The sequence below is a fragment of the Lepidochelys olivacea genome (genome assembly GCF_965140295.1).
Source record: "Lepidochelys olivacea isolate rLepOli2 genome assembly, chromosome: 17".
NCBI lineage: Eukaryota > Metazoa > Chordata > Testudines > Cheloniidae > Lepidochelys > Lepidochelys olivacea.
Genome location: NC_140427.1, coordinates 18,773,521 through 18,788,674, shown reverse-complemented (window position 1 = coordinate 18,788,674; position 15,154 = coordinate 18,773,521). Strand labels below are relative to the sequence as shown.

The window sequence follows — 15,154 nt, the reverse complement described above, 5'->3', positions numbered from 1 at the left end:
TGCTCTATAAAACATTCAAACTACATAACATGATTTGATTAGCAGGACAGAGTGAGAGGATTAGCATCCGACGAGTTGTTGGAAGCTCAAGCTGCTGGAAACTCACTCCATTACTAGCTCCAGCATCAGTAGCACTTGAGATTCAACTCACACCTTGATGCTCAAACTTAAAGCACTATTTAACTCGAGTTTAGAGATTTTTGTGTGTGCACAGGAGTTGGGTAAAACTTGAATTATACCTGGAGCTAATAATGCTGTGAAGAGACATCCTAATTCTATGGTCACTGCCCTCTTTTTAAAGTATAACATACTCCTCTGACCTCAATGTATGAAGTCTGCTCTTGCCTTACCAGTAGTTTTTCTTTTCCCAAATTTTCCAAACACAAATCACTAACTTCAGTGTAATGCATTTATAAAGGGTCTACAATCCCTTCTGGGAGTTGATGAGGGCACTGGGAGCACAACCAATAGCACACTCCCCCTACCCCTGAGAATGCCCACCGCATGAATAGAATTGAAGTTTCATCTGATCGGAGGGCTGAAGAGAAAGTGTATTGGGACTGAGAAGTTGGAGGAAGTGAAAGAATCACAGAGCAACTGCACAACTGGCTTCTTGAGATCAGAAGGCAACACTATATTCTGCTTCAAAAACTCTAGAAGTTTTAACTTGCTGAGTTTTCAGAGCACTTTTTTCAGTGGGAGGGGTGAACCTGGCCCTAAGCAAATGAGAATGTACTCTTTGAATATCCTAAAGGTTAAATGAAGAGCAGATTCCCTTCCAACACCTGAGATCATGGATCTATGTTACTTCTACAAAGTGAAATACATCATCAGTTGCAACAGAGAAGGTAACAACATTTCTCACTTGGCTGTAAAAGTTGTAGGTATGTCATTAAATAAAGCAAGAAAAGTACAGGGTTCTGAATTCAGGATTTGACAGCTAAGAGAAAAAGGAAACAATTTTCAAACATAAAAAATACGTGTTTGCAAATGAAAATATATTTACTATTTTAAGGGGAAAAAGTCTGTTAATGATGTTTTTAATACCAAGACTTTGCTGTTCTTTGAATACATTTTCTGAACTACATTTCAGTTTGGACAATTCAAATATAAATACATTCTTTGTATACAGCAGCGGTCACTCAAACTGTGACGAGTGTCCCCCTAGAGGGGTACACAGAAACATTCTGGGGGGAGGGTGGTATCGGGGGAGGGCCTGGTCCAGCCCCAATGGGGGGCAGGGAGGGAGCATCACCTAAGCAGCTGCCCCCCCGCCAACAGCTCTGCCCCTCCCCCTCCCCCGCAGCTCTGCTCCACACCCCCAATCTGGCCCTGGCCCCGACTGAGGGAGACTTAAAGGAACTGGATTTTCAAAGGGCAAGTGTTTAGCAGTTTCTAATAAACATTCCCATTTTAATGTCTCTCATGCTGAGCACCCAAACACTGAGGCACACAAAATCACTAGTCACTTTTTGAAAATTTAAGCCTGAGAGTTTATCTATTGGCTTTCATCTATTTGATCAGGTTTGGAGTGTGGTGATCAGTTGTTGCTCATTATTTTTTAACAGGAGCTGATTTGCCTAATATGGTGTATTACAGATTCATTGCTGTGAATAAACTGCTTGAATTCCCCAAGTAGTCAACTAGAACAATAGAGAGATAAGGTGGATGAGGTAATATCTTTTATTGGACCAACTTCTGTCAGTGAGAAAAACAACGGAAGTTGGTACAACTAAAAGAGATTATCTTCCCCACTTTGTCTCTTGAATATCCTGGGACCAACACAGCTACACCACTACTGGAAAAACAACAGAGGTACATCTTGGATTAAGCTAGTCACCATCTATGGGCACGTCCTGTGCTGTGGCAAACACTGAGGCATTTAAAAAACAAAATGGGCTTAAAAAGCTAAAAAAGTAAATTTGCTTATAAATAGCATCCATTACCATATATATTACTATCCATTACACTCTCTCTCTCTCTCTCTGTGTATATATATATATAAATGGATAGTAATATATATGGTAACGGATATATAGATATAGATATATATCTATATAGCAGAAATAGAGCCATTACAGAGTTTCCCTCACTATATTTGCGGCTCGCACAGCCATACAAAGTAATAAGCTTGGACTGCTAAACATGGATAGGACACGAGACCACCAGAGAAAGGAACATTCCACAAGATAAATATCAAAATCAATGGAAGTTTTTAAAATTTTATGAGTAAAACTTGTTTTAAAATCCTACCTGATTTGCTCGTTCAAGGTCCGTCATGATCATCTCAATTTCATCAGCCCTGGAAAAAGAAAGAGCATAAGCACTGTTACTATATGGTGAAGAAGAGCCTCTAGGCTGTGTGTTTTCAGTCTATTGTGCAATTTTTAACATTCATATAGAAAAATACCAGATTGAAATAATATTTAAAAAGGCTACAGTTAAGTCTGAAAGACCAAACTTTTGACCTATTAGTTCTATTTTGGATCTCACTTGTGCATACAGGTATGTACTTCCCTCTTACCCACTGTGCATGTAAGATCGTGAAAAAGAATTATGTTATCAATTTGCTGCTTTAGGATCACTACCATTATACATTTTATCTAAAAATACTTGGCTTGCAAACTTTAAGAAGTAAAACAAAACAATTTTACAGTACTTAGCACAGATTACTCAAAAGGTGAGATTTTTGGCCTCTGAATCATGAAAAAATTAAAAATACTGAAAAAAGATTAAGGTTGAAGGTGCTTCAGTTCTGCTGGGGTGTATAAATATAATAGCATTCTCCAAACATCTGGCCATTTTACATTCTGTCCTGGAAGTGCTGCAATAGCTGGGCAAAGTGAAGGAAGTAAATAGAAAAGTTTCAAATTTACATCTGAATTTCCTAATTTTATGTTTTTGACCATATTTTAACATTTATAGCAATTTTCCTCTTTTTAAAATTTCATTCAAAATTTTCAAGAAATGAGACACCAGGAAGTTTAAAAAAAATTAAATATAGATTTGAAGTATCAGACAGTATTGTTAGTTTAGAGTGAGGCCCGTAATACATTTTACAAAAATTGGTAAGTCTGTTAAAGGGTTACAGAAATAGTAGTAGTTAAGGAAAAGCAGTCCAATCAAACAATTCATATACATGTACTGGGTGCTGGCTATCTTAGACAACTAGCTTTACACATGCAAACTCTTGCCCCTGCATGGAACCCCACTGATTTCCATGGGACTCTGTCCACTTGGATGCAGTTTTAGGATCAGAGCCCTACAGGATGAGGATAAAAGCGGTCTCTATTTTATGCAAACATCTTTTTGGGGAGGTGGGGGTGGGGGGAGGTGTCCTGGTAACAGGATATCATCAGTGAAGGCTTTTAGACTCTGGGATTTCCTCCTTCTGCTGGTGCAAAACAGTCGCCATTTGTTTTCCTGAGGGCATGCAGTAAGGCCCATTTATTTGCTTGGGTCTGTGCTAGGAGAGGGGTTGCAATAATGCAATTGTTTTAAACTGTATCCCTTCCTTCTAATATTCACAGGAGCGCCAAGAATTGCCTTTTGAGGTCTCCTTTGGATAATATAGAAAACAGACCAACATGTGTTTTGTGGTGCAATCTTTTCTCTTTTGGCATGAGCTGATGAACTGTTATACTGGGAAGAAGACATGTGCAAGATGTTCTGAATTACTAATATGCATTATTTACTAGACTATATATTTTCTCTTGGCACAAACATAGTTCCAAGTGTTTAGGTACCAATGACATGATGAACTTGGAGACGTTATATGAGCTTGTGATTACTTTTATCCTTTATGCCAGTTTTGAAACAGAAATCTTTTTTTAGCATCAAGCCTGAAAAGTCTGTTCCCACTGCTAAACCTACATTAAAATGAAACTATTTTTAGAAAGGGATTTTCATATGGAAAACAGTGTCTCTTAACAAGATAAGTACCAGAACATTCAAATGATCAAATCAGACATCTCCAGTGATGTATCAGGTGGAAGAGGTCAAGTTAAAGCACTGAAGAAACTGTTGTTTTATCTCACTTGAGAAAAAAAAATCTTTTTGGCTCTTAAAAGAAAACTTCAGTGTAATAAAAGAGATTTTTATTATTATAATTGTCATTCATTGCAAGCCAACAAGATTTCTGGCTCCAAACATAAGTAGAAGACAGTCTCTGCCTGCAAGTTTACACTCTAATATAGACAGACGTAACAGTTCAGACACATACAGAGCATGAAATGCCGGTATGAGTTGGAGGTGGCGTAAAAGTCCAGCACCGGTCATTTCTTAAAGACTTTTTTGAAGAAATGTATTTTAAGGAGGAGGGAAAGGTTGTCTGGTACATGGGAACAGGGAGAATATTCCAAACACAAGGAACATTGTGAGAGGGGGATACAAAACAGGGAGGCAGGAGACACGCTTGGGACAAGAAAAGGGAGCGGAAGTAGAAAGAAGGGAAAACAGAGATGTAAGCTGGAGCTGAATGCAGTGCCTGACAGGTGAAGACAAGGTGCTTGAACTTTTTTAGGACAATCACTGTATCTAATTACAAAGAAGTATAAATCCCAGTATTTTAAAGCAATAGCATATTTGGGACAGAATTTAAGAGACCTAACATAGCACTGTTGGGGACAGTCACGTACAAGAGGCTAAACAAGGCCGCAGGACTCTAAAAATAGCGATTCAAGTTCTGTAATCTCACTGATTACAGTGGGAAGTGTCCACCTGTATCTAAGGGCACCTTTATTGGTATATTCAGCTATATACCACTTGACTAATTTTGAGATGTACTTCTTTCACACAGATATTTGTCCTATCTTGCTTTTCTACCTCTAATACTTCTGTATAAATCTAATAAAAAGATGCAAACTTCCCAACAACTTCAAAATAAACATCTCTAGTGTAGCAATCTGAACACCCAGTGAGGCAGTGCTGTAACCACAAATATTATCTTTAAGGACAGTAATGAATTAAATTACTGTATGCTCTTTCCAAGCATTTCCAAGAGCAAGTGTCAACAGCATTCAGAAAAACCTTCAAAAGGATTCATTCTTTTCATTTTAAAAGCTCAACTACCACATCAATAGCTGGCATTCCGACAGTGTAAAATCACTTATTTCTGAAAGTCTCTAATAGCTATGTACATTGTTTGCTCAGCAACAGTATTTAATATAAAAAAAATTCAAGCTCTCTCACCTTTTTATGAGCTTATAAAAACAAGCTTTCATTTATTTATTACTTACAAGACACTATGTAATGCTCAGCCTTCAAGGCAGTGGATAATTCCATTTTGGTCTAGAAAATAGCTCATTGAATCAGAATCACAAAGGTCATTCCAGTGCACTCTCTGTATGGGCTAGTTTCTGCCACGTTTGCTCACTTTGAGTAAACTCTTTCAACAGTTCCATTTATTTCAGTAGAACTGTTCAACAAGCACCGTACTACTCAACCAACCTAATGGGGGCAGAATCGGGTCCTATCGGTTTTAACTTAAAATCTGATAAACTTAAAAGAATATGATCAAGTTTAAATAACCATAAAAACTATGAATTGATCATAATCCTGGATCTGCAGATGGCTTCAAACAGCTCTAAGAGAGGTGTGAACTACCCTATTTATCTCAATGGGCTGTGAACTCTGTAAAAGAAAAACTATTTAACATCAACATTATTAGTTATTTCACTGCTGACCATTTTAGAAGAAACATCCAACTCATGTGTGATCCTGGGATAAACAACTGCCTCACTCACCCTTCTACTGTCCCTAAATCTAGAGCGCACTGAAAATGAAAATGTGGATCAGAATACAACCAATCTAATCAATCTTTTATGTCAATTTAATATTGACATAAAAAGGCAGGGATTACTGCTTTATACACCTCTATCATATTCCCCCTTAGTCACCTCTTTTCCAAGCTGAAAAAGTCCCAGTCTTATTAATCTCTCTTCATACAGAAGACATTCCATACCCCTAATCATTTTTGTTGCCCTTTTTTGAACCCTTTCCAATTCCTATATATCTTTTTTGAGATGGGGCGACCACATCTGCATGCAGTATTCAAGGTGTGAGCCTACTATGGGTTTATATAGAGACAGTATGATATTTTCTGTCTTATCTATCCCTTTCTTGATGATTCCCAACATTCTGTTCATTTTTTTGACTGCTGCTGCACATTGAGAGAATGTTTTCAGAGAAATAAAAGGAGTACTTGTGGCACCTTAGAGACTAACCAATTTATTTGAGCATAAGCTTTCGTGAGCTACATCTCACTTCATCGGATGCATACCGTGGAAACCGCAGCAGACTTTATATATACACAGAGAATATGAAACAATACCTCCTCCCACCCCACTGTCCTGCTGGTAATAGCTTATCTAAAGTGATCATCAGGTGGGCCATTTCCAGCACAAATCCAGGTTTTCTCACCCTCCACCCCCCCCCACAAATTCACTCTCCTGCTGGTGATAGCCCATCCAAAGTGACAACTCTTTACACAATGTGCATGACAATCAAGTTGGGCTATTTCCTGCACAAATCCAGGTTTTCTCACATCCCCCCCACCCCCATACACACACAAACTCACTCTCCTGCTGGTAATAGCTCATCCAAACTGACCACTCGCAGAGCTTGGCTGTAGACGATGGATCGTGTGGTGTGGTCAGGGTGAAAGCTGGAGGCATGCAGGTAGGAATAGCGGTCAGTAGGTTTCCGGTATAGGGTGGTGTTTATGTGACCATTGTTTATTAGCACTGTAGTGTCCAGGAAGTGGATCTCTTGTGTGGACTGGACCAGGCTGAGGTTGGTGGTGGGATGGAAATTGTTGAAATCATGGTGGAATTCCTCAAGGGCTTCTTTTCCATGGGTCCAGATGATGAAGATGTCATCAATATAGCGCAAGTAGAGTAGGGGCTTTAGGGGACGAGAGCTGAGGAAGCGTTGTTCTAAATCAGCCATAAAAATGTTGGCATACTGTGGGGCCATGCGGGTACCCATAGCAGTGCCGCTGATCTGAAGGTATACATTGTCCCCAAATGTGAAATAGTTATGTGTAAGGACAAAGTCACAAAGTTCAGCCACCAGGTTAGCCGTGACATTATCGGGGATAGTGTTCTTGACGGCTTGTAGTCCATCTTTGTGTGGAATGTTGGTGTAGAGGGCTTCTACATCCATAGTGGCCAGGATGGTGTTATCAGGAAGATCACCGATGGATTGAAGTTTCCTCAGGAAGTCAGTGGTGTCTCGAAGGTAGCTGGGAGTGCTGGTAGCGTAGGGCCTGAGGAGGGAGTCTACATAGCCAGACAATCCTGCTGTCCACTTCCTGGACACTACAGTGCTAATAAACAATGGTCACATAAACACCACCCTATACCGGAAACCTACTGACCGCTATTCCTACCTGCATGCCTCCAGCTTTCACCCTGACCACACCACACGATCCATCGTCTACAGCCAAGCTCTGCGATACAACCGCATTTGCTCCAACCCCTCAGACAGAGACAAACACCTACAAGATCTCTGTCAAGCTTTCTTACAACTACAATACCCACCTGCAGAAGTAAAGAAACAGATTGATAGAGCCAGAAGAGTTCCCAGAAGTTACCTACTACAGGACAGGCCTAACAAAGAAAATAACAGAACGCCACTAGCCGTCACCTTCAGCCCCCAACTAAAACCCCTCCAACGCATTATTAAGGATCTACAACCTATCCTAAAGGATGACCCAGCACTCTCACAAATCTTGGGAGACAGGCCAGTCCTTGCCTACAGACAGCCCCGCAACCTGAAGCAAATACTCACCAACAACCACATACCACACAACAGAACCACTAACCCAGGAACTTATCCTTGCAACAAAGCCCGTTGCCAACTGTGTCCACATATCTATTCAGGGGACACCATCACAGGGCCTAATAACATCAGCCACACTATCAGAGGCTCGTTCACCTGCACATCCACCAATGTGATATATGCCATCATGTGCCAGGAATGCCCCTCTGCCATGTACATCGGTCAAACTGGACAGTCTCTACGTAAAAGAATAAATGGACACAAATCAGATGTCAAGAATTATAACATTCATAAACCAGTCGGAGAACACTTCAATCTCTCTGGTCACGCAATCACAGACATGAAGGTCGCTATCTTAAAACAAAAAAACTTCAAATCCAGACTCCAGCGAGAAACTGCTGAATTGGAATTCATTTGCAAATTGGATACTATTAATTTAGGCTTAAATAGAGACTGGGAGTGGCTAAGTCATTATGCAAGGTAGCCTGTGTCCTCTTGTTTTTTCCTCCCCCCCCCCCCCCAGATGTTCTGGTTTAACTTGGATTTAAACTTGGAGAGTGGTCAGTTTGGATGAGCTATTACCAGCAGGAGAGTGAGTTTGTGTGTGTATGGGGGTGGGGGGGATGTGAGAAAACCTGGATTTGAGCAGGAAATAGCCCAACTTGATTGTCATGCACATTGTGTAAAGAGTTGTGACTTTGGATGGGCTATCACCAGCAGGAGAGTGAATTTGTGTGTGCGGGGGTGGAGGGTGAGAAAACCTGGATTTGTGCTGGAAATGGCCCACCTGATGATCACTTTAGATAAGCTATTACCAGCAGGACAATGGGGTGGGAGGAGGTATTGTTTCATATTCTCTGTGTATATATAAAGTCTGCTGCAGTTTCCACGGTATGCATCCGATGAAGTGAGCTGTAGCTCACGAAAGCTTATGCTCAAATAAATTGGTTAGTCTCTAAGGTGCCACAAGTACTCCTTTTCTTTTTGCGAATACAGACTAACACGGCTGTTACTCTGAAACCTGTTTTCAGAGAATTATCCATGACTCGAAGATCTCTTTCTGGAGTGGTAACAGCTAATTTAGATCCCATCATTTTATATGTATAGTTAGGATTATGTTTTCTAGTGTCCATTACTTTGCATTTATCAACATTTAATTTCATCTGACAATTTGTTGCCCAGTCACCCAGTTTTGTGAGATCCTTCTGTAGCTCTTCACTGTATGCTTGGGACTTAACTATCTTGAGTAGTTTTCTATCATCTGCAAATTTTTGCCATCTCACTGTTTACCCCTTTTTTCCAGATCATTTATGAATATGTTGAATAAGACTGGTCCCAGTACAGACACCTTGGGGACACCACAGAATCACAGAATATCAGTGTTGGAAAGGACCTGAGGTGGTCATCTAGTCCAACCCCCTGCTCAAAGCTGGACCAATCCCCAACTAAATCATCCCAGCCACGGCTTTGTCAAGCCTGACCTTAAAAACTTCTAAGGAAGAAGATTCCACCACCTCCCTAGGTAACACATTCCAGTGTTTCACCACCTTCCTAGTGAAAAAGTTTTTCCTAATATCCAACCTAAACCTCCCCCATTGTAACTTGAGACCATTACTCCTTGTTCTGTCATCTGCTACCACTGAGAACAGTTGAAATCCATCTTCTTTGGAACCCCCTTTTAGGTAGTTGAAAGCACCTATCAAATCCCCCCTCAACCGTCTCTTCCGCAAACTAAACAATCCCAGTTCCCTCAGCCTCTCCTCATAAGTCATGTGTTCCAGTCCCCTAATCATTTTTGTTACCCTCCGCTGGACTCTTTCCAATTTTTCCACATCCTTTTTCTAGTGTGGGGCCCAAAACTGGACACAGTACTCCAGATAAGGCCTCACCATTGTCAAATAGAGGGGAACGATCACATCCCTCGATCTGCTGGCAAAGCCCCTACTTATACATCCCAAAATGCCATTGTCCTTCTTGGCAACAAGGGTATACTGTTGACTCTTATCCAGCTTCTCGTTCACTGTAACCCCTAGGTCCTTTTCTGCAGAACTGCTGCCGAGCAATCCACACCATCCTCCAGATCATTTATGAAGATATTGAACAAAACAGGCCCCAGAATCCACCCTTGCAGCACTCCACTTGATACCGGCTGCCAACTAGACATGGAGCCATTGATCACTACCCATTGAACCCAACAATCTAGCCAACTTTCTACCCACCTTATAGTCCATATTTCTTTAACTTGCTGGCAAGAATACTGTGGGAGACCGTATCAAAAGCTTTGCTAAAGTCAAGGAACAACACGTCCACTGCTTTCCCCTCATCCACAGAGCCAGTTATCTCGTCATAGAAGCCAATTAGATTAGTCAGGCATGACTTGCCCTTGGTGAATCCATGCTGACTGTTCCTGATCACTTTCCTCTCCTCTAAGTGCTTCAGAATTGATTCCTTGAGGACCTGCTCCATGATTTTTCCAGGGACTGAGGTGAGGCTGACTGGCCTGTAGTTCCCAGGAGCCTCCTGCTTCCCTTTTTTAAAGATGGGCACTACATTAGCCTTTTTCCAGTCGTCCGGGACTTCCCCCGATCGCCATGAGTTTTCAAAGATAATGGTCAATGGCTCTGCAGTCACATCCGCCAACTCCTTTAGCACTCTCAGATGCAGCGCATCCGGCCCCATGGACTTGTGCTCGTCTAGCTTTACTAAATAGTCCCAAAACACTTCTTTCTCCACAGAGGGCTGGTCACCTCCTCCCCATGCTGTGCTGCCCAGTGCAGCAGTCTGGGAGCTGACCTTGTTCGTGAAGATAGAGGCAAAAAAAGCATTGAGTACATTAGCTTTTTCCACATCCTCTGTCACTAGGTTGCCTCCCTCATTCAGTAAGGGGCCCACACTTTCCTTGACTTTCTTCTTGTTGCTAACATAGCTGAAGAAACCCTTCTTGTTACTCTTAACATCTCTTGCTAGCTGCACCTCCAGGTGTGATTTGGCCTTCCTGATTTCACTCCTGCATGCCCGAGCAATATTTTTATACTCTTCCCTGGTCATTTGTCCAATCTTCCATTTCTTGTAAGCTTCTTTTTTGTGTTTAAGATCAGCAAGGATTTCACTGTTAAGCGAAGCTGGTCGCCTGCCATATTTACTATTTCCTACACATCGGGATGGTTTGTTCCTGTAACCTTAATAAGGATTCTTTAAAATACAGCCAGCTCTCCTGGACTCCTTTCCCCCTCATGTTATTCTCCCACTATTTATTTTTCTCCATTCTGAAAATGGACCATTTATTCCTACCCTGTGTTTCCTATCTTTTAACCGTTATCAATCCATGAGAGGACCCTCCCTCTCATCCCATGACAGCTTATTTTGCTTAAGAGGCTTTTAGTGACGGATCTTGTCCAAGGTTTTCTGCCCCATGGCAGTCAAGATGGAGCCCAGAGCCTTGCGGAGTCTGTAGACTGCAGGTCTGCCAGCAGAACCCTACAGCAGCTTTGATGAACGCACCTCAGGGTGCGGCTGATCTTGGAGCAGCTGCATACCCAGTGTCTCAGATGGGCTCGTACTCGGGCAGCCAGCCCCTCCCGCTACACTCTACTTTTAGTACGCGAACTCACATGGGTGTGCCTCCTCCTCCTTGAGCAGAGATTTGCACCTCCGCTGGCAGCGCAGATGGACCAGCTGTAACTGGCCCCAGGCCACCCCGTCCTAACTGCTGGACCAGACTTGGAGTTTGTGCTGGAGCAGCTACATCAGCTGCTGAAAGAGGAGCTAGTCCCTGTCCTTGGCAGCTGGTAGCTAGGGCTGGAGAGGGCTCCTGGAGGGTCCCATGAAGGCTGCAGCTCCCCCAGGTCTGCCCTTCCCAGCATGCTCTCCTTGCCCCTAAGGTACAGTATATCCACTGGATCCCCCTTCTCCACATGCTTGTTGACCCCCTTAAAGAATTCTAGTAGATTCCTGAGGCATGATTTCCCTTTACAAAAACCATGTTGACTTTTCTCCAATAAATGATGTTCATCTATATGTCTGACAACTCTTGAGCCCGTAAAGTGAGGGTATAAAAGGTAGAGCAGCCCCCAATTGCCTCAACTTCTTCACTAACAAATCCAGGTAAGGACTCCATAACACTGGGAAGGAGGACGAGTTGAGAGAGCCATAGGGACAAAAGCATCTTGAATAACCCCAGTTACTGTAAAGTAAGTAACCTCTCTAAGCATTTGCCCACTGAGAGTAGCTAGAAGTTATCCCACAAGGACATGGGTGACTGGAGTCCCTATCTAAATGACTGTAGAACAGCCCTGCTAAGTTGTGCATCTGATCTAAAAGCTGAGCCAATGGTCTGAACTCCTGGTAGTTGTTCTACAGATTTCAAGAATAGGGACTCTCTTAAACAAGTTATTCACATTGAATGTGAACTAACCTGAGAGGGAATGGATAGTTTATTCAAAGAGCAGGACATTTTAATGCAGTTTATAACCCATTTGGACACACTTTTTAAGGTAACAGACTTAGATTTATAAAAGACCATGAAAAGCTGAGATGATTGCAGAAAGGCTTTGTCCTGGAAAGGTAAAAGGAAAAAAGACATAGCCCTAAGAATATCTAGTGTGTAGAGCATGGATTCTTCAACAGCGTAATGAGTATTTAGGAAAAAATACCAGTAGGTGAATAAATTGGTTTATAGGAAAATCAAGCAATTTTTGGTAGAAATTTCAGATGAGCTGTGAGAGTTACCTGGTCCTTGTGAAATATTGTATTCGGCTGTTCAACCATTAAAGCTTGATTTTTGTCCCCTCTACAAGCCAAGAGGATGGGGACTCAGATGACCATTTTATCAGGAGGGGGATACATAGGCTGAGAAGGAGACTCTTTCAAAACGGCAAGTATCCCATTCAAGTCCCAGATAGGGAATGGCTCCCTCATTGGTAGAAACACATTAATCATGTTTTTAGAAAATTTAGAAACAGTGGGATGGGGAAAAAATTGGATGATCGTCAACAGGTGGATAGTATGCTGATACAGGGGCTAAATGGACTCCAACCAAGCTAACCAAAAGCCACACATTCTAATGACAATAGGTAGCCCAAAACAGAAGAAGCCAAGAGTTGAACATGATTCTGAATAGACTACAAAGGGAAGACCTCTTGCAGAGATGATGAATGGGATCTATTCATAAAATAAAGTCAGCAAGAGTCTATGCTGTTAAATGCATGGACTGAGTCTGGGGGCAGCATCAGGCCTTGGCTCTGTCAGATGATGTCCAGTAGGTTCAAAAAGAGGAAGAGGGGGACTGATCAACTGATGCATTAGATAGGAATACCAGAACTGACATGCCCAGGCTGCAGCTATCAATATCACCTGAGTCTTGTCCTGGAATGCCTTCATTAGAACCCTTGGAATTAAGGAACTAAAGGAGGGTTGTGGGGGAGACAAACCAGGTTATTTTAGCAGCAGAGTGGAAATGTGTCTCAGAAATCTCACGCTTACTCCCGCCCAGGAGCAGTCCCATGGCAGTGAGAAGGAAAGGAGTGGCAGCGGGGCTGTTCTGCCTTTTATACCCTAGCTGTAAGGGATGCAAGGATGTACAGGGTACATGCACAGCCCCACCAGACAATGATGGTTAAAAGACTCCAGGTTCTCTCACACACACTGGGATCTGCATGGACAAATGTTCAAAGAACTGAAGTGTTAAATGACTGCTCAGCAATGCACCACAATTCACCCCTCATTTACATAACCATCACATTAAAGCTGTATAGCATTAATCATTAAAACAGATCTCAGACAATAAATCTACTGTTTCCAACTATAAATTGAGAGGGTTTCTTACATCATCTTTCGCTAATTTAATAATGCTGCAGAATTTAAATACCGGCAACTTTCCTTCTCCCTCATTTAAACACAAAGCATATCAAAATTATAGAATTACTCTTGGCTTGGCCATGAGCAGCCCAATATAGTGTCAATTTTCTATGTGCAATAAAGCAACAGCATGTAAAAAGCTACTAAAATGCAAGTCATACTCAAGCATGTGAGCCACAGAGAAATCAAAGACTGCCTGCAACTGTCATTCAAGGCTCAGTCATCTTCATACAGGAAAAATGAAACATCTGTGCCCCAGAAAATTAAGTTATATATTGCATAATTCATTTGGTGTCTGCCATTGGAGCCAATTTATTGTTCCAGTGATAAACATGTTTGATTATTTTTGTTTTGTTTTCCATCGCCTCAGTGGTCTTCCTGTTTATCTAACCATCCTACAACACATAATGTAGATAGCAATTATAAAAAACAGGGTTATAGTCTGCTGGTAAGATGTGGGAAATCATCAGTCTTGTTAAACACATTAACATGGCACCAGTATTAAATATTATAGCCAATGAAATTTTATTCCGTTTGATTCTTTTGGGTCCATTCTATAGTTATATCTGAAAGTGCTGTCATTGCGTCCTAAGCATACAAGCATCAGCAACTGACCACCTTTTTATTCTCTGGTTGCTTCCCCCTCATCTGATTTAAGTACTTCAATATCTCCTATATTAACTCCTCCCCTTGTCAGTATACTCATCATCTCACCTCTGCTTTGAAACACATTACTTACTCCTTTACAAGAAGTTTCCATTCATCCTTGGTAACCTGAGCTATTCACTCCCTCACACCCCATTAACGGGATATATATGTTCTGTATGTACATATACACAATAGATTAGCTTATGATTATCCTAGCTGTACAGCCACTGACGAGTTTCTTGCAGAACAGAATGCTATGACCAGCCAGAGTGCCAGCCAAAAAGCATATCTTTCCCCATGAGTCAGGGAGCGGAGAAACTGCTCTCTTTGTAGAAAACAAGATTTCTTTTTAATTGCAGTACTGGGTTTCTAGATAGCACTAGTTGATAAATTTCATATACAATACTATAAGCAAATTCCCACCACTGATAGGGATCTTGCTTCAGGATCATAGAGATAGAAAGGGTTTATCAGATTGAGATCATCTATCTTGTAAATATAGGATACAGTCTTCCAGTAGGATGACATATCTGGTTACACTGATACCATATTGTATTGACTAAGGTGATTTACCAAGTAATTGTCCAAGATAACTTTAGCTTTATTACATTCATAACACCTTCTTACATAAGGTGACATAAACCAATTTATTTTGGGACATCACATTTCCTGACTGCCTGTTTGATTTTGTTTTTTTATAATAAATATGTATTTTGGTTAAAAAGTACAGTGAAATAGAAATGCCAATAAAACTCATAGAAGAAACCTTTGGAGTTAAGAGATTCCTTTGAAAAAAAACTATTTAAAATTCATTTCAATAAAAAATACCCAAAAAAGGATTAATCAAATTTAGTAACTAGTAAATATT

The 15,154-nt window shown here is 41.2% G+C and overlaps 1 protein-coding gene across 3 annotated transcripts in view; it reads right to left on the bottom strand.

Annotated features, from left to right (window-relative positions):
* Positions 1-15,154, bottom strand: part of CUX1 (cut like homeobox 1) — a 406,407-nt gene that overhangs the window by 144,089 nt on the left and 247,164 nt on the right. For all 3 annotated transcript variants that reach the window (XM_084651152.1, XM_084651150.1, XM_084651151.1), the window contains exon 9: positions 2,254-2,302. In XM_084651152.1, the coding sequence (XP_084507278.1) occupies positions 2,254-2,302 (49 nt within the window). The remainder of the gene's footprint in view (positions 1-2,253; positions 2,303-15,154) is intronic.